This window comes from Cololabis saira, chromosome 20 (genome assembly GCF_033807715.1).
Source record: "Cololabis saira isolate AMF1-May2022 chromosome 20, fColSai1.1, whole genome shotgun sequence".
In the NCBI taxonomy this organism is placed as follows: domain Eukaryota; kingdom Metazoa; phylum Chordata; class Actinopteri; order Beloniformes; family Belonidae; genus Cololabis; species Cololabis saira.
This window is the reverse complement of record NC_084606.1, coordinates 24,817,530-24,844,119: the sequence shown is the minus strand read 5'-3', so window position 1 is coordinate 24,844,119 and position 26,590 is coordinate 24,817,530. Positions and strand designations below refer to the sequence as shown.

The window sequence follows — 26,590 nt, the reverse complement described above, 5'->3', positions numbered from 1 at the left end:
ACTAGCGTCTGTATCAGTAACTCCTGCACTGCCTTTTTGAGGCAGCATGTCAGATTGACAGCAGAAACCATCACACGGTGCATCAGGAGAGCGGCATCGAGATGCATGAATGCCTACGTGCTGAACGCACACCACTTCTAAACACAAGAACGGACTTTTATGACCCTCACCGGCTTTTCTGTGCATCTCTATCTCTGCAAAAGGAAATCTCAATCCATCACACGGGATGCACGGGGTGAAAGATTACTCACATTTCTACCAATCAAGTGGATGGATGGATGGATGCGGGGCAGCTGTCCTTGCCTCCTTGCATGCAAATAACAACATCTCCCCGTCGACTCGATTTCTTTCTCCTCGAGTCAAAAGAATATGTTGAAAAGGTGTCAATAAGAGGAAATGCCACCAGAGCACAGAGGAGAAGATCTAAAGATACTAGAAGAAAAAAAAACAACTTAGAAAGCCAGAGGCTAAATAAGTCTGAAGCACACGCAGAAATGACTCACACTGTGTAAATCTTTCAAATTCTCATTCAACACCTTGGAGAGCTGCTGATAGTTCTGACTCAATTCACCATCTTTGGAAACTTCTCCTGTTCATAATCCACTTATTTAGATGCCTTCTGTATGGATTTTTTTTTAATCCATGTAAACTCACCATCCTCAGATCAAGCTGGCATAAAACAACGCCAATGAGAAACTCCAAACTGAGTTTTGCTTTACCTTATAATCCCATTTTGTGGCAATTAGCGGCTGTTACGCGTGGATTAAAGCGTTAACAAATCTCATAATCAACACCGCAGACTGACATATATGATGCAGCCATTTAACTTCATACAAAATAACCCTGTGTTTCCTTTTTTGTTTAATATCTTGTTGGAAATTTTGTACAGAAATAAAAAAAAAATCTGTGTATGAAGAAATTTAGCACAACTCTTTTAACTTCTTGTATATTTTTCCTTTTTAAAATCGCATACAGGTACGTGTGCCTCCTTTTGTCATAAAAACTTTTTTTGCATATATTTTTCTTCCAAACCAGTTGAAATCATTGAACAAAAAGAAAACGCTAAACTGCTGTATCTTTTACTAGTTACAATCCAAAGCTGTTTATCTGAAGTTTTTTTGAATAATTTTGGAGGTTTGGATTACTGTGTTAGCACTGAGACGGCCAGAGGTCGCGCTGGAGAGAGGAATGACAGTAAAAGTACACCAGTGCTGAAGTTTTTCTTTTTTCCTTCAAAATCAGAACACATTCATCCCAGCAAGCAAGTCACCGCACACCGCAGGGATCATAACAGCTGATATGTTTTGCTCCAGATACATGGCGATGGTTTTGGTTCCCCAAACTTCTAGTAGCAGCGCCGTTCCTGGTCGCGGAGCCAGCGGTCGAGGCCCCGTGGAACTACGCTGGACCCCACCAGTGGAAACCCATCTGACCTCTGCGACAATTATTCAAATGTTTTCAATAGTTATAAGAATGTGTTGATGCAAAAGTTAAGTGTTGATTCGTAGCATAAAGCCACGTAAATGTCATAGACAATCTCAGGTGTTTCTAGATTGGGGATAAAGGTTAATTTGTACCTGCAATACAACAGAAATCGCTCAGGGCAGTATGAGTTCAAGAATTGTAAAATTAATTACGTGTCCCAAGTATGGGAACAAGCCAACAAAACAAAATGTCTCACGGCAACAATACGGAAAATCAATGACTCAAAACAAATAAAAGACAAGTTCAAAAACAAAATAATTGTTCATTGTAGCCCTAGAAGAAATATTAATGTTCACTTTAACGCTGCTAACCAGGGGCATGGAACTACTTCTGCATCTCGGGTTTTTCCTTCCAGTAACATTTCACCTGAAGTAAAAATAATAATTTTGGGGAAGAAAAACAACAAAAGTCTGGTAATAGTCACATTGAAGACTGAAGTTTTCTCTTAACAAAATCTGCAAAAAAATGGTTTATAAAGCAAACACTTATGATAATTACATGCAAATGAAAACCTGCCACCGCTGTGAAAGCGGCGTAAGTGCTGTAAAAGAATAAAACAACCAAATGACACAAATCAAAGTCTGACAGCACCCCCCCCCCCCTTTATTTTAAACAGTTTTCAGCAGGCTAGTCTCCATTCAGCTAATAAAATATCTAATGTACTTAGTTTTCTTCAGTTAGCACCTGGCTCCTTTGAGGCATGTTCCTCCTCTCAAAGCTAAATTACTGGATCTCAATGGAGCGAGACAGAGAGCGGTGAATAACAAAGAGGAGAAGTGGAGTGTATTTTCAGGAAGAGAATGACAAGCTTATGCTGGGGAGCTGAGCTGGAAGACGAGCCTTTATCCATATTTGACTGTGGCAGGTCTCACAGCGACCTGAGCAGATTGGTTATGCTGTGCAACATTTGGCCGCCAAAGCCGCCCTAAACGCTTCCCAAATCCCTCACTCTTAATGTGCTGCGTCGAGTGCATCATAACCAAGTCTTTCTCTTCCAAAAACACTCTGAAGGAAGTATTTCCTGTTTTACAATCCTTGCTCTTAGTGGAACGACTGGCACCGCCACGAAATAGACATTTAGAGGTTACAAGGCAAGTCGTGCATTCAGAATGAAGTGGGAGACGTATTTCTGTGTCAGTAAAAATGACAAACCTGTGTCTCATTTGCATGCTCGTTCCCCTTTTTTGTATTCTCTCCCATAAAGCGCTTTCTGTGAGTGTTACTGGCAAATAAAGGACTCAGCAGCCCAATAATGAACAGGATAGTGGTCTCACACTGGAAATAAGGTGCTGCATGACAATAAGTCTATTTGAAGAATAAAGCTCTGAATATTTATCCTTTGAGCATACATGAATGTTGAATAGGACTTAAAACGCATATAGATCGTGCACAAACCACTGAGTGACTTTTTTATGCTTATTTTAGATGTGTGTTGTTGCTATTTCATGACTTTCAGCTAATCAAATATGAATGTTCGTGTAGGGACTTGATGGGATGAGAAGAATGTTAAATGCGACTGCTAAGTATAAATGTAGCTCTGTCCCAGTGAGGCGCATTTGTACAAAACCTTTCCAATTAAGCAATTAGTTTTCCAACCACTGACAGAGTACCGCCTGATCGACACCTGCCGTTACTGAAGCGTCCGTCATCAACGGGATTTACTGTTGACTCTCCTACAGGAGTGACTGAGGTGTGTGTGTGTGTGTGTGTGTGTGTGTGTGTGTGTGTGTGTGTGTGTGTGTGTGTGTGTGTGTGTGTGTGTGTGTGTGTGTGTGTGTGTGTGTGTGTGTGTGTGTGTGTGTGTTGTAAGGTCAACATTACCAACGGACAGTGTTGTGCATGAACACGTTCATTGAACACGTTCATTTCTGTGAAAACGTTGAACTGAACGCAACATATTTGCAGATAAAGAACTTGTACGTGAACTTGTTAATTCTGCAGATAACAAACTGGAACTTGAACTGTTCAGATTATGTGAGTTTCAGCTTCACTGTTTAGGTCCAATTATTACGGCACACATTTAAAATACTAGATGAGAGAACGACTTCACACAACATTACCCACAATGTAGTGCACACTAGCCTAAAAACGGGCTCCAGCTCCATGGCAACGGCGGCCCAAGCCCGGTGCATCTTTACATGACCAGTGAAGAGAGAGACGTTGCAGACGCAGCGTCAGCGAACCATTAGATGATGATCCACTTATCATTATCTGCAGGAATTTTACACATCGTCTCCCAAAGAGTCCGACAGTAAAAATCTAACCTTTCTGTGCAAATTATGTCCACCTGCGCTCCGAGCGTCTGCCTCGTCAACTTCACATTTGAAACGTCATGTGGAGTTAAAGCATCCGTCCAGTGTGAGAAAATATCTGCAAGTCCTTGACAATCAAAAAAATTCATCAGGAAAGACCAAGAAGACCCAACAGCTCCAAACGACCCCAGTCCCACTGCTGCACCTTCAGGGGTTTGATTTCCCAGAAACAGGTAGATAAATTGATAATGGACTACATTGTTGGAGATTTACAGCCTCTGAGTAAAGTTGAAAAGCCACTAGGACAATACATGATTGTAAACAGTGAACAGTTTTAGGACAGGGGGGCGTTTCATTCGTACTTCTCACCTAAAAATATTGAAATGAACTGCATTTTAACTAGTTCAAAGTGAAAATGGTGAACTATGAACATGAACTGTTCATTTTTAAACGATGTGAACTGAACTTTTAACTAGTTCATGAGAAGTAGGAACTTGTACAACACTGCCAACGGATTGTGTGAACTCAAGGAAAATTGGAGGTCACTCACCGAGCACACCGAGCCGGTAGTTCATGGTCACCACGATCACGTTGCCGTAGGCAGCGAGGACGCTGGCGTCAAACATGTTTCCGGTGCCTTCCATGTACGAGCCGCCGTGAATGAACAGCATCACGGGTTTCTTCCTCCGGTCACGGATGTCTACACACACAGAGAAGAAAAGGAAAAAGACGGCAAGACAGAAAAAAAGTCAATAAATGTATTTGCACCGCTAGTAAGCTCCTTGATTAAACAGTGCATCAGCGCAAGAAATATATTGAATAAACAATATGAAATAAAAAAAAACTATATGGAGAGTACAAGAAGTGCAATGATTCCTCCTGCTGGATATTAGATTTTTGAAAATGGACTTCATATGTAATTCATAGTTAAGGCACCAGACAATAACAACAGCCACACGGGCAAGTGTTTACAAGCGATTACAGTTTTAATGCCAAAAGAAAATCACCCGCTGTCACCAAATATTGGAGCTGATACAGTGGGTATAAACCTATTATTTTTATATTGATTCCTGGATTGACAGACACTGTTGTAATTCCAGTTACTGAGTTCATGAAACTGCTTGTGCACCTGGTTGTAGCTACACCAGTTTGCTTTTCCATTAAGAAAAGAATACTAAAAACATTGGCAGTTTGTTAAAAGCAAAAAAAAATACCCGATGGAAGTATGCACTACGAACATAAGCACTCTGCCTTAAGTTCTGAGGTGACAAAGACACTAAACTTGAGCAGAACACAACTTATGGAAGTTAAGAAACAAACCAAAGTGACGTAAAGAGCCCTGCAAGTTTGTTTTTTCCTCTCTTTTATTAATTGAGTCTATATCATGAATTGATCAGCTAGTGATAAGAAACATCATGTGCAAACCTTAGAAGCTCTGAAGCTTAAAGGACTGAGAAAATCATGTTCTTCTCTTTTTAGACCAGTAAGCACATGGTGCTGATCACTGCGTAGCATGTCATGATGCACCTGGTTTCCATTTGCTTTTGTGCACTTGTGCATTAGGTCCAGTCATACCTTCGAGGACATTTGCAATTGACGACCTGGTTGTGAAACTCCTCTTTCCAGTGTTTTGGGAGTGTATTTTGTCTTGCATGAAAATCTAAACCTGTTCTGTGGATTTTGGAGAGAAAACACCCGCCGTGCTAACTCGTATTGGAAAACCTAGCAGCTACGGTTATGGTTAGGATTCTTTGGAGAAATTAACTTCCTCCAGTTGATTAACTATGTAGTAAAATCGGACTGAATTTTATGGCTTCTGAGCATCGAGTAATTCAAGATCTGTACTTTTGCTGCTTTGAACATTAGCGGCATGTTGAATGTTTCATATGAATTTGTAAGGGATGCACATGAAAATGAGGTGGAAGTGTTTCGCTCCGGGAACAAGCTATCGAGGTTAGAATAAATTGTGCAGGACCAACTCGATCCAACGCTTGAAGAAGCATCTCCCTGCTGAACATGCTCCACGTTATGATGCGGACACAGTCAAAGATGCTTGCAGCCAAGCCTCTTATACATGAAGCCGGTCGCAGGTGTCTGGGAAGTCATTGTCAGCAGTTTCATGGAGGGGCAGTGAGTAAAAAATGTCATTAATCACATAACTTTCCATAAGTTATGTGGGGCAGTAACGCCTCTTGTCGCACTTTCTACATCACACCTAAGAGAGCCAATTCCAGCAAAAAAGAACAAAAAAAGAAGGAAATGTGACTCTTTTCAGCTCATCGTGTCATCTAGATCCCAAAAAATGTCTTTTCATTTTGGTTATGCAGAAAATTCATCTTCCATATCACCGGGTGCACGGGTATTTTGGACTGATTTATTACTATTTTGGTTATTTTTTATTCATAAGTCTAATTTGCATAATGTTGAGGGTAATAGACACACACGTAGTGATGTAATGTTAATGTATTTAATACATTTGCTCAAGCCACTGTAAAATGTATGAGGTCTGAGTTCTAGATGTTGAAAGCCATTATTTGCTGCAATATGGCCTTTATTCGGAGTCATTTTTTAGTATAGTTCCCCAACAGAATTCCTTCCTGATAAAGAAAGGAAGCTGATGTCAGTGCGTCCCTTTGAAGAAGAGCCTTCTGTGTACAATCAGCAGAGAATAAAAGGCCACATGTGCTTAATATATCACTGCTGCAATGAATTTCCATAATTTCCTCATTTTACTTTGTACCTTGGAGCTTGGAAGTCCTTTAAATGCAAAGAGCAAGTCAACCTGAGCTGCACGAACTGGGATTTCAAAGTATTTCTAGGTCAATTCCCCCGTGGGGAGTCTTTAGAAAACATAGATGCACCGCATCAAATGTTAGTGGGTCTTTGCCTTGAGACACTGAATGGAAAGATAACAGAAATGCCACACATGAAAATGTCATGTTCTACCAACTGGAAACCAATGTGAGATCTACACATAAAATTAGTATATTGTATGAGGGGGAATTTTTAGATTGACATGAAAATTATAATTTTCTTCGGTATTTATGGTTTTTTTCTTTAACATTTGTCCCTGAATTCCAGAGAAATACCTTTTAAAGATGTATATTTGGAGGGAGCTATCAACGCTTAACTGATTATTGAAACTACGATGATGAAGTCTGGCATCCCAGTCTAAAATCTACATTCCAGTAATTTTAGCAAAGATCCGTTACAAGAGCTCTTAGTAAATGCCCACTCCTGGTGCGCTGCGTGCTGGAGGTCCCCGGTGGGCCCAGGTTGGCCTATGAACTGTTCCCCCAGCTGACTGCAGGCTACGGCGCTTCTGCCAGGAGCCCATGGTAGCATATGGCACAAAAGACTTAGCGCTGTGGCACAGTGACAGCCCCTGTTGGCTTCTGTGAGCGTATGTGTGAGTGTATGTGCAGGCCTGGGGACACGAGAGAGCAGCAGTGCAGATCAACCACATAAATAACCACTACAGCATCTGCTATGGGGGGTGATTGGCTCCCTTTGAGACCTGCTTTTTAAAATCTGGGCATGTGAAATAACTGCTGAAACATGCATCAAATGCTTCACGAGAAACAGCAGTGACTCGCCGGGTTATCACAAACATATATACACAGCCATGACAGTGAAATGGGTGCATTTGTCTGGCCGACGCACTCGTTCCAGGGAGAGAGAAATTTACAGGCAGCTGCAATGGAGAGTCGCTATGGCAACTGCTTCACGTTGACTTGCTCTCCCCTCTCTTTCTGACTCTCTCTCACGTGGACAAGGTCTCATTGACTGTTGCCGTGGCAACATATTGCTCCAGTGCATCTCTAACCCCATGATGCCCTTTGCCACGTTTCTACCTGCGTGTCATTTCATTAGCGGTAAAACGACCACGCACACACCTGCCAGGCGTGCGTTTCTGCAGCCCACAGCGGGAGATGAAGACTGACAGCCACCGGTGTCGCGGGAGACAGAATGCAGATGCGTTTGCGTAGCCACCCACGGCCTCACGAGACAAACACTCACGCCAAGCAGGCTCTCATGGTTGACCTGGAGACCCTGCGTCCATGGATCATTTACAGGGCGGATCGCTGGCTGTGACACAATGACAGATAAGACTGAGCTCCTCCAGGGCTACAAACACTCTTCTCTCCTTCTCTCCTCTTTTCTATCGTAGCCTCTACGCCTCTCTCCCCGCCTCTGGCATAGTTATGCTTCATCCTCAAGCCAAAGTTTAGCATGCAATGCCTGCAGATGGACAGGTGGGCAGGTTTGCCCTCTCAGGTTTCTCATTTGACCCCCTTGTGGAATGAAACATTTTCACCTTTACAACAGGCACTTCTTTGCCTGAAAGTGCTTAAAACTTTAACCGATTTTGATCAGCTCTGGAGAGAGAGTGTTTTTATTCTTCAAAAAGTTTAACAATGCAATTAAGCAGGTGCTGTATGAAGGCATAATGTCCTCTCCCACGGAGGCAGTTAGGCAAATAGGATGGTTGCCACTATATACACATACAAAGCCTTGACAAATCCCAGACATCCTATACTTGATTATTAGCAGATGGTAAATAGTTTCACACAGTCATGGGCAGATGCTTAGAAGAAGGTGATTACTCATGACATGGCAGGGGAAAAACACCTATTTGTGCTCCGCTAATAAGAGATACAACAATGCAGTTTTCTGGGCCAAATCCATTATTCTTAAAAAGGACTGGCCAAACATTGTAAATGCTGGCCAACTCCCATATTTCTTTGTGCGAGGGAATAATCTGATGGATACAGTAACGTATGCACATTTGAAGGAATGTTTGACTTGTTCTAGTAAGCGTTGTGCAGCTCTGGCAGGCCTACATCCCTGCTCTTGGTATAAACCACCCTTTGTAACTCTGGACGTCACTCATGATAACTGCATATGACTTCACAGCGCTGTGCCACACGTCAACGATCACGATCAATGATGAGATGAAGCTAGCTCACAGATCGACAGCCGACGTCGCGGTAAGAGGCAGCTTAGAGAGTCGAGAAAGTAAAGAGTAAATGAGCGCGTGACCAAGCAAGGATGAATCATTTCAGGCAGTGTCGTAAAAGCAACTTAACCTGCACCCTAAAGACGGATCCTCAGACTCAAAAATAGCAAATGTACTTTGGATCCTTCTACGTTAGGGATTAACTTTGCAGTAAAACCTTTTGGCTGATGATCCCCAAGGACTTTTGCTTCTCATGGTGTAAAAGTTGCTTTCTTTGAGTATTTTGTATTGTTTTAGGATTTACAGAGACTAAAGAAAAAGCCAATGAACAGCACATGGGAGTAAATACCCTACTTGATGGCAGAGCTCAGACATGAAAGGCCAGACCTGCTTGAGACCCTACCAGGTGGTCTTCTGCTGCTGTTGCACATCTGCTTCAAAGTCCAGCACGCTGCGTTCAGAGATGCTCTTCTGTACACCTTGGTCGCAACAAATGGTCCTTTTGATTCACTGCTATCTGCCTGTGATCTCCAAATAACAAGGCCATTTTTCTCTAACCTTTGGCATCAACTAGACATTTCTGCCCAAAAGAACTGCCGCTCACTGATATTTTGTCTTTTATGAGCCATTCTCTGTAAAAGCCAGAGACATCTGTGGGTGAAAACTCCCAGTAGAGTTGCAGTTTTTGAAATTCTCAGCCTAGCCCATCTGGTCCCAACAACCGTGCCATGTTCAAAGTTGCTTTAATCAGCCTTTTTGTTCATTCTGAAGCTAGAACATCAGCAGGTCACATAAACCACGTTTACATCCTAAAATGCATTTAGTAGCTGCCGTGTGACTGAATAGATTCTTGTGCTAAAGAGCACTTAAAGAGATGGTAGCCACAATATACCTGAAATGGCTCACGTTTATTAAGAAGCACGATAATACATACATACACATATATATATATATATATATATATATATATATATATATATATATACATACATACATATCTCTGTGGTTACTTTAACTTTTATGATGTTTTTTTTATTTAAATATACACTTATTGTCCTATATAAAGAAAACTATAAAACATTGGTTTAAAATCTGACCAATGCATTTTTAAAATCATGGAAGGATAGTCATTAACTATCTTTTTAGATGCCCCCAACAAAAACAAACAAGAAAGAAAGGATGTCCTACCATGCTTAATGCAGAGTGTAAACCTGTGGTGGCAGTATCATGGTCTGGGGTTGATTCAGTGGGTCAGGTCTAGGTAACCTTACACATTCCATGGATTCAATTATGTTTAAATACGTATTAACCAGATTGAAGCATTATTTTTCTCTCCTTCTCTGGTGGCACAGACATACTCCAAGATGAAAACCACCAGCATTCATTGGGCTCAAATTGTGAAAGAGTGATTCAGGGAGGATGAATCCATGGATGGGCCTCCAAAGACTCAAGACCTTAACTCTGACTCCACCAAGATAAATCCAGGTTTTGGTGGATATAAATGTACACAAATGACACTTTAAAAAGAGCACCTCTAGAAGTGAGACTAATATTCTTAAATCTACTCAAATCGTCTTATTTAAAAGCAAAATATCTTTGCCAATGGGTGTAGAAAAATATCCTTGACTAGAATACTTGAAAGTAGCAGAAAAGACTAGCAGCTAGAAAAATAAGACCAATTTTCCTGAAATAAGGCAGGTTTTTTTTTTAACTTTCTTAGAAATTGTTTTTTGAAGTGTACATTTGATCCTACTTAGTTTTAGAGTGTGTTGTTGTTGTTGTTTTTTTCTTTAAATTGGTTGAGCACTATATGAACGAATGTGATTACCATTTTCTAATAATTGTGCCAACAGTTGTTGCCTTCTCACCAAGCTGCTTGCCTATTGTCCTGTAGCCCATCCCAGCCTTGTGCAGGTCTACAATTTTATCCCTGATGTCCTTACACAGCTCTCTGGTCTTGGCCATTGTGGAGAGGTTGGAGTTTGTTTGATTGAGTGTGTGGACAGGTGTCTTTTATACAGGTAACGAGTTCAAACAGGTGCAGGTAATACAGGTAATGAGTGGAGAACAGGAGGGCTTCTTAAAGAAGAACTAACAGGTCTGTGAGAGCCGGAAGTCTTACTGGTTGACAGGTGATCAAATACTTATGTCATGCAATAAAATGCAAATTAATTACTTAAAAATCATACAATGTGATTTTCTGGATTTTGTTTTTAGATTCCATCACTCACAGTTGAAGAGTACCTATGATAAAAGTTACAGACTTCTACATGCTTTTCCAGGATGAATGAATAAAATGAATAAAGGGGCCTTAATTACTTACTTATAAGAAAAAACTTAAAACTAGTAGCAACTAAAAATGTACCAACCAAATGATGCTGCAGCAGGAAAAAAAACACATGTACATATATACACAGTATATGTGATCAGAGAGGGCTGGTGCCGTTAGAAGCTCAGCACGGCTGCTGATTCTTTCAAGCAGAACTGAGACGATGAGACAATTAGGCCTGAACTTGTGTTGAGTGTTCTAGTTTAGCGGCCCGCCCACCGTTGGCCTCAAACACACCACTCTCTGGTCCTGATGAGATTCACTGAGTGATTAGTTTTGGGGATGAAGTGTGGTCTGCTGCGCTGTGTATGTCACTCCTGGGTGCTGATTTTATGGAAATTGATGTTTGCTGTCAGGAGACACCGACACCTCCACCGGAGACGGAAAGAAGAGACTAATGTACACCTTAGAGGTTCAACCGAAACTAGATGGATGACAGAGATGAAATGACTACCATTTTAAAGTGTACAGTGATATTTGGTGTCGTTAACTGATTTAACAAGTACACCGAGGATGAACTACACCCTGTCTCTGCGGGGTTTAATTTGACTAATAACTAATAACTATTGCTTTGCAAACACTATGAACCAAAGATATTTCATGTTTTTTTCTCATCACATCAATGTTTTGCATTTCAGCACATTTAAAAAAAAAATATAAGGAAAAAAAATAATGCTATTAAAAACAGATTTCAGCAGGTAATAATTGTGTACAAAAGTAACATGAACAGCTGAGTCTTTGAGCAGCACAGATGAGAAGAGGACCTCCACTTTGTCAACAAATGTGTGTCAAAGATCAACTTTTGCCAATTTTGGTTTTTAATTTTTAATCCATTAAATGACACAAGGAACGTGGAGGAATTCCAGTCCATAAAAAGTATGTGCATGTAAAGCTGGGCATACACTGCGATATTTTAAATCGTATGAGACTGCCCCATCTCACACTGCACGACTACTGTAGATCGCAGAGTTCAAAAGTTCAGAGCCCACGATTTATGTTCTCACACTGTACGAGCCGATGCTCGGATGCGACCCGTCTGCTCACACTATACGATCTTAATCCTCCTGTCGGACCTCTGTGTACTGGAACTCGAGGCCGGTTTTGGGGCAGGGGTGAGCTGTGTCCACCCAAACGTGCGTCCTGCCCACCCGTTCAAAGGTTATGGGGATCCTTTATTTTTTTATAATTTTATTTTTTTATATTAAAAAAATCCCAAAATATCTGTACCGTTTCTGATTGGGCGGGCACTGCGCATCATTTTTAGACACAACAAAGAACGCATACCGCATAAGTTGTGTCTCGGTGGAGGGACCCAGCGTCCCAGCAAAATGAAAAGAGAAAAAAGAGCCTACGGCATAGAGTACGCCGTAAGGCTGATTTATGGTTCCGCGTTAAACCAACGCAGAGCCTACGGCGCAGGGACGCGGTGACCCGCACCGTACGTGAAAATGCGGTCTTTTTTTTGCTATTAAAACATGATTTGTAATGTGAATTTGAAACACATAAACTACAAATAATAGTTTTTTGACGTGACATCAGATATTGCGCATGCTCTCTGCAAAAGGACGAGGCAAATCGGGTCTTAGCTGCTTCAACTGTGCGATTCCTTCACGAGGAGCGACCAGGATTTCAAACACGCTTGATTTTCTTGCGACCTCACGATTTGTGATCGGGAGCTCGTCGTGAGGTGTTAATCTCTCGTCGTTACCCCACGTATACTGCACGAGGCACGAGCAACGGTTGGGTCAAAATCGGGCCCGATCAAAAAAAAGTCGCACGACTGGAAAATCGGCTCAAAACGAGCCGATAATCGCACAGTGTATGCCCGGCTTAAATCTAAATTGGAATAAACTCCAATCCCTCATACAGCACTACATAAAGAGCCGTCACTCATTGATTGTAAATATTGCTGTAATTCAAAACTCAATTGTAGAAAAGAAACTTTCCTAGGATGTCTGCAGTTTGACGAAAACTAGATTCAAGTTAATTTAAGACCATGTATACAGATTTGCATCAAATTTGTTCTCTTCCATAACTAATACATTGCTGGAATAGCCACCAGCTATATCTGGAGATTTCTGCAAGTCTTTGTGTAATAATTCTGGAGAAACAGAAAGTTTCTATTTCTGCTCATCATAACAATAAATCTCATATTTAAAGGAGCTTGAGGCAGGATTGAGGCAGGATTTATGAAAAAAATTCGTATACGTTTTAACTTTTCTAGTAATAATGTCAGATGAAGCGTTCCAAACCAAAACGAATGAGCCCTCTAGTGTGTCTCTCCGTTGCCTTGAACAGGCTGTGTGCTGCAAAATGTGCTGCAATGGTGACCAGAATTTCCCGCGCTGTCCTGCGGATGTGATGTCAAATGACTCTGCATGCACGTTCTCCCCGTTCTTCCGTGCCGGCTTCGCTGTTGGCTGCAGTACCCCCGACGGCCGTCGTGGTGAAGGGTGGCGCTAGATAATCTCCTTTCTTAAAGGGATTGTGACATGAAAAACACATTTTTCTTGATTTTTTGTGTTTTGTTGGGTGTCTTGACATCAATTCCACCCAAAAAACAATGAACTTTTAACATTCAGTGTATTGTGTGCTTTCTGGGATTTTCCGCATAACTATGCAAAAACGGCGAATGTGGTTTGCTGGCGGGTCGTTACGTATAAACCCGCTAAATCACCGCCCCCTCCACCCAGCTCCCTGCCTCCTCTCCTCTCCAGCGCACCATAAAGGCTGATTTATGGTTCCACGTTACACCGACGCAGAGCCCACGGCGTAGGGTTACGCGGCGACGCGCACCGTACGCTGAACCCTACGGCGTAGGCTCTGCGTCGATTTAACGCGGAACCATAAATAAGGCTTAACACGGAGCTGTTTAGAGCCTCTTCTCTTCTCATCACCGGAGGAAAACTGCTAAGAAGACCCGCTGCCACTGACTGGACTTAAGATAATATAAGGGGACACTGCTGCTTGCATGCCTTTATTTTTATGATTGTTTGCGGTGGACTGCTTTTCTGTGCATGCTTTGCCTGTCGCTCCCGGCTTAACTCTCCGACGCCGCTGTTAGAAATCCGGTTCGGTGTGCGCACGGACTTCATCCCCGGGCTGTAGTCGCCCTGTCTGGGCTGTGTGTGTGGGAGTTTGTGGTCTGTGTGCGCGCGTGTGTGTGGAGACGCCGGCAGAAGTGTGTAGCAGTTGGGTTGGAGGAGGAGCGGAGCAATGATTGACAGGAAAGGGGGAAAAGGAAGCGTTTTTCACGGCGCAAAAAAACACTGTCATAAAAAGCCAGGAATGGAGTACTGGAGTGAAGTTTTTCTTGTTACACTCTTTTAGACACATTTGAGGGATGTTGGCCAAGACTTTTAATAGTGTTAAAAGCATTTTAAAAATGATGTCACAATACCTTTATGAGCCTCATGCTCCATTAAGACTTTGAAAACACATTTAAGATTTTTCAAAGATGTGCTGAACCCCTGTGAATATTAACCTTCTTCTGAGGCAGCATCTTCATCACTGGGATCGGAGGCATCTGAAATGAATCATTAGACAGCAGAAATGTGAACTAAGGTCAGAACTAACCAGTATCTCAGGTTTTTTTATGATTAAATGGACTCTGCATGTCTCAGACTGGTGACAGAAAGCCCCTTTTACATTGGTGGATACCCAGTATTTAGACCTAGACCTAGTCGCCTGTCCTTTCTACATTGACTGACGCGGTGTGGTGGGTCAAGCTGCCCCGTGAATAACTCGCCTCGGAAAGTACACTTCACTGCGGGTCAGGTTTTAATAAAAACAGAACTAGCGCGGGGTGGCGGGTCGGAAGAGGGATTTGTTTTATCACATCATCTTTTTTTTAATGTATTTATTATTATTGTTGTGTTATAAAATAAGGAAACAGCTGATGAGAGTAACAAACAGCAGCAGGACGTCACAGGTAGGATTTATATTAGCAAGATGAGCAACTGGGGAGACGAGGAGATATGAGAGCTGCAGTACTCCGCCTCAGAGCCGAGGACACCATAAACTGACGTATGTCCAGAACCACAAAGGATGATGGTCCACTGTTTGGACAAGTGGCCACAAAGATGACAAACCGGGGTAAGAAGCAAAATCCGTCCAAATAAACGCTCATCCTGATGTTCATCCATCCTCATTTTGAAGATTACACCTGACGGCGTATTAATCTTACATGTAGGAATAATATGTCATTAACACGCCCACACAGGTTACATTATGTTTCAAGATTAACTCACCTTCCCTCCCCTCAACTTGCCTTCAGGGACGACATGACAAATAACACGCCTTGCATTTACATTAAACACGCTTCCATCATCCAGCGATAATAGCGGGATGCAATCTAAAACCGCCTGTAGACTGTTATTAGCAACAAGTTCAGGCTCCGTGACGGCGTGGGGTCACATCAGTGTACTAACGTAAAGCCAATAAGATAAATACAATTATAAATGAAAACACCTGCACGGAAAACTCTTTTTTTCACTTTTACTTTACTTTTTTTACTTCTGATTTGGGGTGTTGCACATCAGGAGACGGACATGCGCAGGCTCCTGTATCATTTATATCAGGTTTTTTTGTCAGAACAGAGAGCATAGGGAGATATCATCTTCCCACATTTTATCATGGGTGAGAAAGAGAAATAAAAGATGGCAGTATAAGGCTTCCCTTTCAGGGATCCATAATTAAAAAGATATTGAATCACATTGATTTAATATGATGATAAAAAGGGGGAACAGAGTCTTCGTAGAAGGCGTTTCACCAATCAGATTTCATTTTCTTCCCTATAAGCATTCCTTGGTGCAGTTTTCCAATGTTTCTTTTTCCATGGACCACAAAGTATGTGTGAGTGTGTGTGTGTGTGTGTGTGTGTGTGTGTGTGTGTGTGTGTGTGTGTGTGTGTGTGTGTGTGTGTGTGTGTGTGTGTGTGTGTGTGTGTGTGTGTGTGTGTGTGTGTGTGTGTCCAAGCACATGCGGTAGAGATAAATACTGACCTTTTACACTTGGGTACCAAACAGTAATAACAGGGAAAACTGCTCATAGCAAATGAAGAACTGTCATCTCAGTACAAATACACAGAGGCCCCTTGTATCAGTGCACCAATTAACCGAAAGGTTACAGCGTAGTTAAAATATCGCAACAGTGTAATGCAACGAAGGCATTTGGGAATATTTCTGTAATTCTGAGCCTGTAATTTCCGTCATGATAGCCTGGATTCGTTGCGGAAAGCTTCTTTTCAATGTCCAGGTCAAGCTGCTGCAGAAATACAGCAGTGGATTTAATATTTACGTGCCGACGTAGCTTCTTAGTTTGAAACTGAAAATATTTATCTTGCTTGAGCCCCAAATTAAGCCACAAGAGTCCATGTAAATGTTATCTTTTGCATATTCAGAGTAGAAACCTCAAAAGAGCTTCATTTGTGCATAAAGATTTTTTCCTCCACCATCCGTGATGCCCCAGAACTACAGATCTAGTTTTTAAATGTTTAAAAAACATACAGTACACAGAAAGCAAACTGGGTTGTTTTTATTTTTCCATTTCTAAATGTTATTCATATTCACTGTAAATAGATAGCAAAACTCTCATGTTGCAAAGAGGTACAGTACTGTGAAAACCAGTGGAATCAGATCACGTAAACAGAACGTGCCTGACAACATGATAAAGCCCAAAAGATCTCAAAAAGCAATACATCCAGGATGAGAGAACAGATGAACAGATGAGACAAAGTCATTGATATTTATCAGGCTTACAAAAGGGCTAAAAAGTCATTTCTAAGGCTTTTGGACTTGGTCATGTTGGTGAACTACAGTGAGGGCTATTGTTCACAAGTGGAGAAAACATGGTGGTGAACTTCCCCTGAACTGGCCAGCCTATCAAAATTACTCCAAGAGTGCATCGTCGACTCAACCAGGAGGTCCCAAAAGAACTTTGAAGAACATCTAAAGCAATGCCTCAGTTAAGGTCAGTATGCATAATTCAACAATAAGAAAGAGACTGGACAAAGACCCGTCCATGGGAGAGTGCCTTCAAATCCGAGACCCTGTAGATCTTTAATAAGGGTGCGTCCCGATACATCTGGCAAACAACTAACATATCATTTCAGAAAAAACACATGATACTGAGAGTCAAACGAAAATCCTGAAGGAGAAAATCCAGCCATCAACCTGTGACCTTAAACTCAAAGGTACTTGGGTTATGCAGCAGGACGATGATCTAAAGCACAGCAGCAAGTCCACCTCTGAATAGCTGAGAAAAACAAAATGAAGGTTTTGAAGTGGCCTTGTCAAAGTCTGGCTTCAGATTGGAGGGTTTACGGCCCGTTTCACGTCATGCCGCAGCAGCTCAATTTGAAACACCTCTGCAAAAGAAGGGTGGGCCAAAGTTCCTGCACAGCGCCGTGAAAGACTCATTGCCACTTGATTGCAGTTGTTGGCACTAAGGGTGGCACCAGCTGACACCAGTTATACATAAATGTAAAATCGTTATTAAAATAGTGCATTTAGTATTTACTCAAGCTTGTTTTTAAAACTACTTCTGCTTTCTACTTGGAACAGGCTTCCACCCGAGCTCTTATGACTTGAAAGCAGAAATAGTTTTATAAACAAACTGAAAAAGATGATTTTAGAAAGGTGTGTGTATAATATCTGACTACTATCTGACTTCTTGGTTTCTTGGTAAGCTTTTGTTTTTTGGTTTCATAAGCCTAGGTATTGAGTTGGTGGGAAAAACAGGTTTTAACAATCTTTTCCAATTGTAATTAGTAGTCGACACAGTGGTAAATAATTTTAATATTGTAGTTTTCTCCGTGTTACTGCCATGTATAATTCTATACTTTATTGTTATTCTGTATGTTTTTATTCTGTATATAATTGTGTCCTGTGTGAGGACCCCAGGAAGAATAGCCATTACTTCCACAACGGAGTGATGGCTAATGGGGATCCTAATAAATAAACAAATAAACTAAAAAAAAATAGAAGCAAAAACAGAGGACATCTGTATAGGGGCAAATACTTTGCACAGCACACTGAGACAAACCCTGAAGCATGTAGCCAGTGACCTCAAGTTGACTGCATTTAGGGAAATGCAGGAAAGTGTGGTCACTTAATGGTGTGGCTTTCTGCCTGGGATACGATGAGTCCTTGTTTGTGGTTCCAAAGCAGGTTGTTGCAGCAGAGGAAGACGGACGTTTGGTGATGAATGGGATGTGATGAGATGCACAGCAGCAGAGCCGACCACCAGGAAAGGCTAGAGCTTAATCATCGGAGCACAATGGATCAAGCCAAAGGCCACGGTGGCTCCATCTGGGATGTGTGTGAGTGTGCGTTTACGCAGTCACACCACGATATCCGTGAAAACCAGTGAGACTGCAACAGATTTTAATTCTTTAATAAAAATGAAAATATTTCACTAAAGTCTTTGCTTTGGCACATTTTTGTTGTTATACTTATTAATTAAACTGATTAATTCTCAGCCTGAAAAATGCATCTTTCATGTTTCATTGCTTAAACATGTATTTCATCACAAATGCAGCTAAGACTCACGATGAAAATATGGAGTAAAAACTTAGTCCACAAAACCAAAGTGCAGCAGAGTTGCAGTAAAAGGTGAGGAAATTGTGAGATTACAATATTTTTCTTCGCCTGATCTGCCCACCATGCAAAGAAAGTGTATTTATATGATATACTGAATCAGACAAAATCAGCCTTCTGTCTGTTCTAGCATCGTTAGTATTAAGTCATGTTTAAAAAGGAAAAAATAAATCTGGTAACTAGTACTTCACATGAACAACAACACATGAATTATTACATTATGAAATAGGTTCACTCTTACGGTTTTATTCCACTCAAGAGGGTAAATAGCAGCCAGTTGCTGCTAACCTGATCAACTGATCATCCGCAGGTGTGGACACCTCTAAAGAAAAAGCAGAAGTCTCAAAGTGTGTATTGACACAATGTCACAGAGGAAAGACATAAGCAATATTTAGAGAAGGAACTGTTCCTGCTTATCAATCTAGGGAGGGGGGTAAAAACCATTTCCAATTTGGAGTTTGTCACTGCACTGTGAGAAGCATTTCTTAAATGTGTAAAAACAAGCCAATAACTATAACTCAGCAGTTGATGAGCATGGTAAAAGTTCACCTTCATAATAGTCAGAATCAGAAAAAGACTACAACCGTGGCTTGTTTGAAGAGATCTCCAGGGGGGAAGCCTTTTATCTCTAAAAGGAACTTGGTGGTATGGCTGTGGTTTGCAGCTGGACCTGTACAAACCTCTGGAACAATGTCCTTCAGACAGACCAACGTGGAGGAGATGATAATGCACGGCGCCAGCCAGGCAGGTAATGATGACGTGGGCTTGTTTTGAAGCCACAGGGCTCGGGTTGCAGTCTAGCCTAAATCCCTCTGGTTTCCACAATCAAATGTTTGGTCGTCTGTCGAAAAGCTTAAGTTTGGTAGCAAATGCAACAAGACGATGATCCCGAAGACACCAGCAAATCTACAACTGCAGATTTTATTTTTTAAAGAATCAAGATACTGAAATAGTGCAGTCAAAGTCCAGAATTCAAGCCATGTTAATGAGTGCTGGAACCTGAAGAGAGATGTGCTTAAATTAACGTCTTAAGGCCTCAAAGATCTGCAGCAGAATTCCTCCAGAACAATGGGAGACTTGTAAAGCCAAACAGAAAACAATACTTCAAGTTAGTACAGCTACAAACCTTTAAATCATGGGAAGCACTTATTTTTAACCAGATTTTTAAGACCTCGAAATGACCAAATTACTTTTTATTATGTCCTGATGCATAAAAGCTTAGAGTTGAAAACAGTAAACTTTCTTTTTCACATGTGTACAATAAGTCTGGGAGGCAGATTTTGTGTTTTTACACTGTTGTATATTCTATCTGTTTGGTCGCAGTGACAGGAAAAGTCTTAGGAAGGAGGTAAAAGCACGACTTCCCTGCTGCCGCTGTTCTCAGCGCCTGCTTGAGCTCATAAGACCGGACCTGCAGGGACCAGCATGACGTTTGAATGATACCAGCTCCTCGGCTGTTTGCACTCTGTCTACACCAAATTCACTCCTTCCAGCCACAGCAAGCAAACACGCTCCCCCTGCAGCTCTATATGCTTTTAAAGATGAGTCCAACATTTCTGCAGCCCCCAAAAACAGGCAAACAGATTCTGCTCCTGGATATTGAATGTGTCTCCTGTACTCATCTTCAACCGAGTAACAATTATCAGAGATGTCCTGATGCCCGATCCAGGATCCGGAAAAACCATCAACAAGCTGCAAAAAAACATGGGGGAAAAAAGCTGCAATATGTTGGACATCTTCACCCGTCGCTGCTTTGTATTGTGAGCTGAACACCTCCAGCAGCCACATGCTCCTCCTCAAACCAAACAGCTATGGCTCTTCTCTCCCTTGGCAGATTAAGTGTGGGCGCGGAACAAAGGAGCACAGCCAGCTAGACAGAGAAGATGAGTATGGGCTGCTGGGAATAAGAGGAGCCGCCCTGGCCTGTCTTACAGCAGCATGGTCTTATTAGACTCAATAACAACATCTCCAAAAACACAAGTACTGCTCTCTAACTTTCTCTCCCTGTCCATCTTCCGCTCTCCCTCCTTCATCTCTCCACTCTCAGCCTCTTTGCCTCTTACCTCCAGCTCCCTGTGGTTCGCTCTAGCTCACATTGTTTCTCCTCGCTCTCTCATTTTTCAGACCCTCTTCTGGCGCCTTTCCTTTCCACCGATTGTTTTCAGATCTCAGTTTTTTCCGTGATGCTCGCTTTCTTCTCACTCCGTCTTCATCTACAGCTGACTAGCCTCTTACTGGGAAAAATACGTAACCTCTCTCTGGTATCCCAGCTAGAAGCCAAGCATGTTCAAGCTTCGTCAGTAGTCATCTCTTCATTTGTCCTCCATCATTTTCTCATCTCTCTATCAGAGGCTTTTGCAGAACTTCTATTGAATTATACATCCCAGCCCTCTTCCTTCCTTCCTCTCATCTGTGGCATAAACAGCGACTGGATTAGGCAGACTTTTTTGTTTTGCTCACTATTAGAGAGCGGATCAATGCTGCAAATTGAGCGGATGGGGAAGCGACTAAATACGCAGAGAGCCCTTCTTCCCAGCAAAAGGCCACAGTGACAAAGATGAAACAAACACAGCCATTGTCCCCCCCCCTCCCCACTGCTGGTTTCCTGGACTCTGCTCGTAATAGTCCCCTTTTCCAATCTCCACGTCCCTTTCTTGAAGCTTTAAGCCTTTTGAACTTGAGTTGACCTCTCTACTCCCCGTCCTTGTTTTCATTTCAGTTCTCTTTCTTTTTCCAAGCTCAACAAACACGTACTGTACATATGTTCATGTAACTTCAAAAATTCAGACTAAAGCACGTAACTCATCTGAATTAAGATTCAGATGATAAGGGTCTAAATTGGGATCCAATGTCCTCATTTCCTAAAAATCCTTTTTGATGCTTTAGTTTCTTTTTCGATTAAAAGACATCAAAATAAAAACTATTCACGTATCACTCTTTGCTCAGCACCAAAAATCTGAAAGTAAACCAGGTGAAGAAATAAATGGTACTGCCTTTTCACCTCCACCTTACTTCACAGGTTTCCCTTCGGCACGGTGACATGCCTTGCTCTCTCGTTGGCTACATCTTGGATGAGCAGTAATCGATCGCTGCAGATATTTAGGATGCGAGACATCTATCCGGAATCAGACATGTAAGAGGAAGAGTTAGTGTGACGGCATGCACCGTTTACTCGTTCACCTGTAAGGACCCAGTGCCAGTTGGCGATTGCCGAACGGTTACTGATTAACCCCATATCAAGAGTTTTTGTTTTGCAGTTCAGACTTAAAATGGATAGGTGTGAAAGCAATTTTCCTGTTGCTGAAGGTTTAACTCCTAGAAGAAGAAACCGTCATATTCTAGGTACAAATGCATCACTAAAACTCTTTTCATATTGTTAAAAAGGTATCCAAATCATCGCTTCAGTGGTAGAGGGTTAGGCCGGCCGAATTTAAAAGATTGTCATTAAAATGCCAATTATATGAGGGTATAGTAATTTCCATAATCTCCTTGATTTTCTTGTTTGAAAGAACCTGGAGGAAACTGAAAAAACAAAAAACAAGTTTTCACTATTAGCCAGGGAAGTCAAGCAGGTAAATACGGACTAAGGACAGACTTTCAAAATGAAACAGGAACTAACCCAACTATTAGGGCTGTGCGATTAATCGATTTTAAATCTAAATCAGATTTATTAATCACAATCGATGTTAAAAAAAGGAAAATCGGAAAATCGATTTTCCTTTTTTGCAGCTGGCTGCATTACAGACAGAGCTCGTCTAGTCATCTTTGTTTGGTCAAGAAAATTGTAAATGTTGTCACTTTACTAAACTCAAGGAGGATTTACAGTATCTTTCAATTGCACTTAATTCCCAATAGGGAAATTTGTTTGCTATTTTTCTTTAAAAATAAAGATAAAATATTTGAAACAATTTATTCCATTGTCTTTTGTAGTTTTACCAAAAAAATCGAAATCAAAATCGAAAATCGGGTTTTCAGAGAAAAAAATCGGGATTTTATTTTTGTCCAAAATCGCCCAGCCCTACCAACTATATTGTGACTAGAAATGATATTAAAGACGAGTAAAGACGAAGTAAAATATATGAGTTTTGAGAACCCTTGTAGAGGGACAACCGTCCCTAGAATTGACTGGCTGGTGCTTTGGATGGCAAAAACAGAAATATGACACATAGTTGAACATGCAAATCTTTGTCCTGACAACTGTTAAGGACCCCACATGGACATTCTAAAAGTGATAGAGCAAGTGTTGATAAATATATCTGTGTTGGCTCCATTTTCACCAGCCCTCACAGTCACAGCTCACTCTCAATCCCACTGCTGCTAGCACAGTCCACTCAAAAGCGAGTGCTAAAAACAAGTCATGCCGAACAGGAACTGCCATCCACCACGGCCCCCCAAGTTCATTAGATAGCATTCCTGTCTTTTTATTCTGACAGCAGTAACTGAAATATAGGTACCAGTCCACCCGTTTACAAGCACCGCTGCTGGCAGTGCAACAGCAGTCAGTCGCATCGTTGCGCAGAACCTTCACATATACTTTAAATCAAAGCGGTTATCAGAGACCGTGCTCAGATCTTGCAACAAAATGCGTCCAAGACATCAGATCGCAGGTGGCCAACACCAACAAAGGTCTGAGCACATTTCAAGACAGTTACACATCTGATCGCTCAGTATTTACTTGAAGACCGTTGTGTTTACATCGTCTTTGTAGCCTGAACACAAAAGCATCCCAAGACGGTTTCAGGGACCCCAGCATAAACTAACATCATCGACTTAGCTGATGGTTAAGTTTGATCTGCAGGACCTTTCAATTTCTAACTGTTTTTGCAGCATATCTCTCCTTGTATTGTGTACACCCTGTTTTTTAACCTGTTGTACACATCATTTGTTGAATAGAGCATGAAAAAACTGGCAGATTTTCTGTCTCTCCGTATTTCTGGCTTCTATTTGTTTTGGGGGGGTTTCAAATCAAACCCAAGCTTTTGCCAGACAAACAAAACAAGAGCTCCAATTTTATTTCATTTACTTTCTAGAGCAACGTCAGTGCAACCCCCTGAAAGCTGGTGACGGGTTCAGCCTACAGCCTGGACAGGTTGACAGTTTGTTACAGGGCTGCTTTTAAACAATGAATGTTGAAATGGAAAATGTCATTTTGGAACCAGAGACATGCAGTGTGTGATGGTCAAACTCTGCCTGGAAGCCATTATGGTCGGCCATAATACCAAAAACAACTCTGCAAGAGAAAGATATGCTCACCACGGCTACGTCTGCTGGACTGAGGACTGCAAGTTAAACCTCAGTCAGAACTGAACAAATTCACTTTATTTTAGGCTTTAATGATCAGATGGTTACATATAAGTTTTTGGAAAATTACTATTTGTCCTTCGATGCTGGTAAGCTCCTGAAAAAAGACCACGAATCTGAAACTTTAACTTGCATGCTGAAATACCCAGAAAACAAAAAAAGCCAACCAAACTTGCACTCCTGTTGGCTACTAATATTATCATTGGCTTCTACTGTAAGGGATATAAATGAAGAGAAGGCTCTGAGAAGAGCTGGCTCGTAAAAATGCAAATGTATTTCTGGGTTTTTATTCGTGCGTGGCGTATGTCTATAAATAAAATGTAATCAAACATGCCCCAGTGCTTCTCCTTGTCTTGCTGCTTTTCTATCCTCATTCAACCTCTCATTATCTCCGGTCCACCTCCCTCCCTCTCGTTCTCTCTCTCCAGGCCTTTCGACCCTTCCCACTTTCCTCCCTTTTGTAACGATCTGGCCATTACTGGGGCTGCTGCTCCAGCCCAGGTTTCACGGGGCATCCGGGGCCTAATTGAGACTGAATGAGTATGAGTGTGTGTTTCTGTCAGACCTTATTGACTCGGATGCAGAGGCTGCCTCGGCTGCCCCGTCCACAGAGACATATTCCGACCAACACATGACATGAAAAAATAAAATAAAAAATGCACACCCACATTACATCCACACACAAACATCTACATTAAAAAAGACGCCATGCTTCACTGCTGGAAATCCACACTGAAACATTTATGTATCTTTTCATTCTGGATAAAACTAGTCATTGTTGTAAAAAGTAGTGATGTCTTTTGTATTATTAAAACAGGAAATGTTCAAAATCCATGTTTATACAGTAGAAGTCTGTATGAACTGAACTCTGTAAGTAAATATCTGACTGTTGGAAATATTTCTTTCATTTGCTATATCAGCATCTCAGTATTTTCACATGACTTTTTTTTCCTTTGAAGCCACTCAATGTCACAAAACCACTTCTGACCAGATGGGGGCAGCATATTATGAGAAAATTGATACAAGACTCGACAAAGTGCACCACTAGAGGGAAGAAGTGGTATTACAAGGTGCCGGATCATCGCCACTCATGAACACAATAATGTTCATAACTGTTTTGTTTACACAGCAGATCTATACGCCCCCATGTGGTCGGAAGAACTATAGGTACATAGAGTGGTTTTGATTCAAAACTAAGTAAAACTGTGTATTCATGAGCCAAAAATAAATAAATACATTTAAAAAAATAGAATTTTCTGCCTGCATTTTTAGGGCTCGAGGGCACTGACAGTGCGAAGCCCTATTGTATCTGTATGAATTGTTCTCGTTATTTTTCCGATGAAATGAGGGTCTTTTTTCCCCCCTAAACGTGCCCAAAAGTCACCAAATTTTGCACACAAACCAGGCCTGGCGAAAAATGTGATATTTAATGGTTTGCATTAATGGGCGTGGCCTTAATGGCTCAACAGCGCCCCCTAGAAAACTTCGTGCCTCAAGCCCCACAATACGGTTTGACGTACATGCACAAAAATCGGTACACACCCGTATCATGTCGCAACTTAAAGAAAAGTCTCTTGGCGCCATGGCCGAAACCGAACAGGAAGTCGGCCACTTTGAATTAATCGTGTAATTTTGGCGCAATTTATGCCATTTCTTCAGCCGCTTCTTCGCCCGAACCATAACGTGCACCCAGGTGTGTTATACATCAAAATGTGCGTCTCGATCCTGCAACGATGGGCATGACTTTTCTCAGTCAAAAGCGTTACCGTGGGGACGATAGACGCCAAAAAGCGCGCCCCCCCTTCATCTGATTGGTCGATATTTGATAGTTGCTATTTTCTGCCATAACTTTTGAATGGTTTGACATGAAGAGTCATGGGTAGTGTCATCGGACTTAGTTTTGAGTCCTTGACTTTTATTGGTGAAAATTGCACGCGCGAGGGCCCGTTCATCGCTGCTTGCAGCTTTAATTTTATTTTATTTTTTCTGCTGTATATACTTTTTATTCTTTATAAGTCCAATACACAATTGTTGCAGTTGTGTTACATAAATTGCTCAAAAACTGGACAACAACACTTTTTCAGCCAGGTTTCCCCCCAATAAACATACAGATGTAGCTTATATATCTCCATGTAATATGTCACCACTACATGAGCTGCTGCTTTATGGCATGTTCATTAACCATCTCCAAACACTCTTGTTAAACGTTTTGTTCTGGTTTTACACGTCTTTACACAATGATTACAAACTTGAAGCATGACACTGCACAAGAAGACCCCAGTTAAACATGCACATTCAGGTCTGAAAACAGACTTGCCTGAGACTCTAGGTGGGGGAAGTGGGACACATTGACGAATGTTGGGGCCAGGACCCACCAGCTCATTGTCTAGTAAATGACTCAGCACTTACCAAACTTGCACTCCTGTTGCCATAAGTACTATAGTCATCCTCTATGTCTGCTAAACCATCTCTACATGGTTTATTCAATGTTGATTCAAAGTTATCTTAGCATGCCATATCTTTATAGTTTTGGTGCCTCTTGCAACATCAGGGCACCAACAAATTGCGGTGATGGGGAACCAGCACACATTGGTAAATTGTTACTGGTAAGCTTTTATGTTATGGTTAATGTCGTTGCTTCTTTCAATGTCAACATAAGGCACTG

General features: G+C 41.6%; 1 protein-coding gene across 2 annotated transcripts in view; it reads right to left on the bottom strand.

Moving 5' to 3' along the window:
• The window catches only part of nlgn2a (neuroligin 2a), a 289,734-nt gene that overhangs the window by 102,985 nt on the left and 160,159 nt on the right, over positions 1-26,590 (bottom strand). For both annotated transcript variants that reach the window (XM_061710704.1, XM_061710705.1), the window contains one exon: positions 4,288-4,437. In XM_061710704.1, coding sequence (XP_061566688.1) covers positions 4,288-4,437 — 150 coding nt within the window. The remainder of the gene's footprint in view (positions 1-4,287; positions 4,438-26,590) is intronic.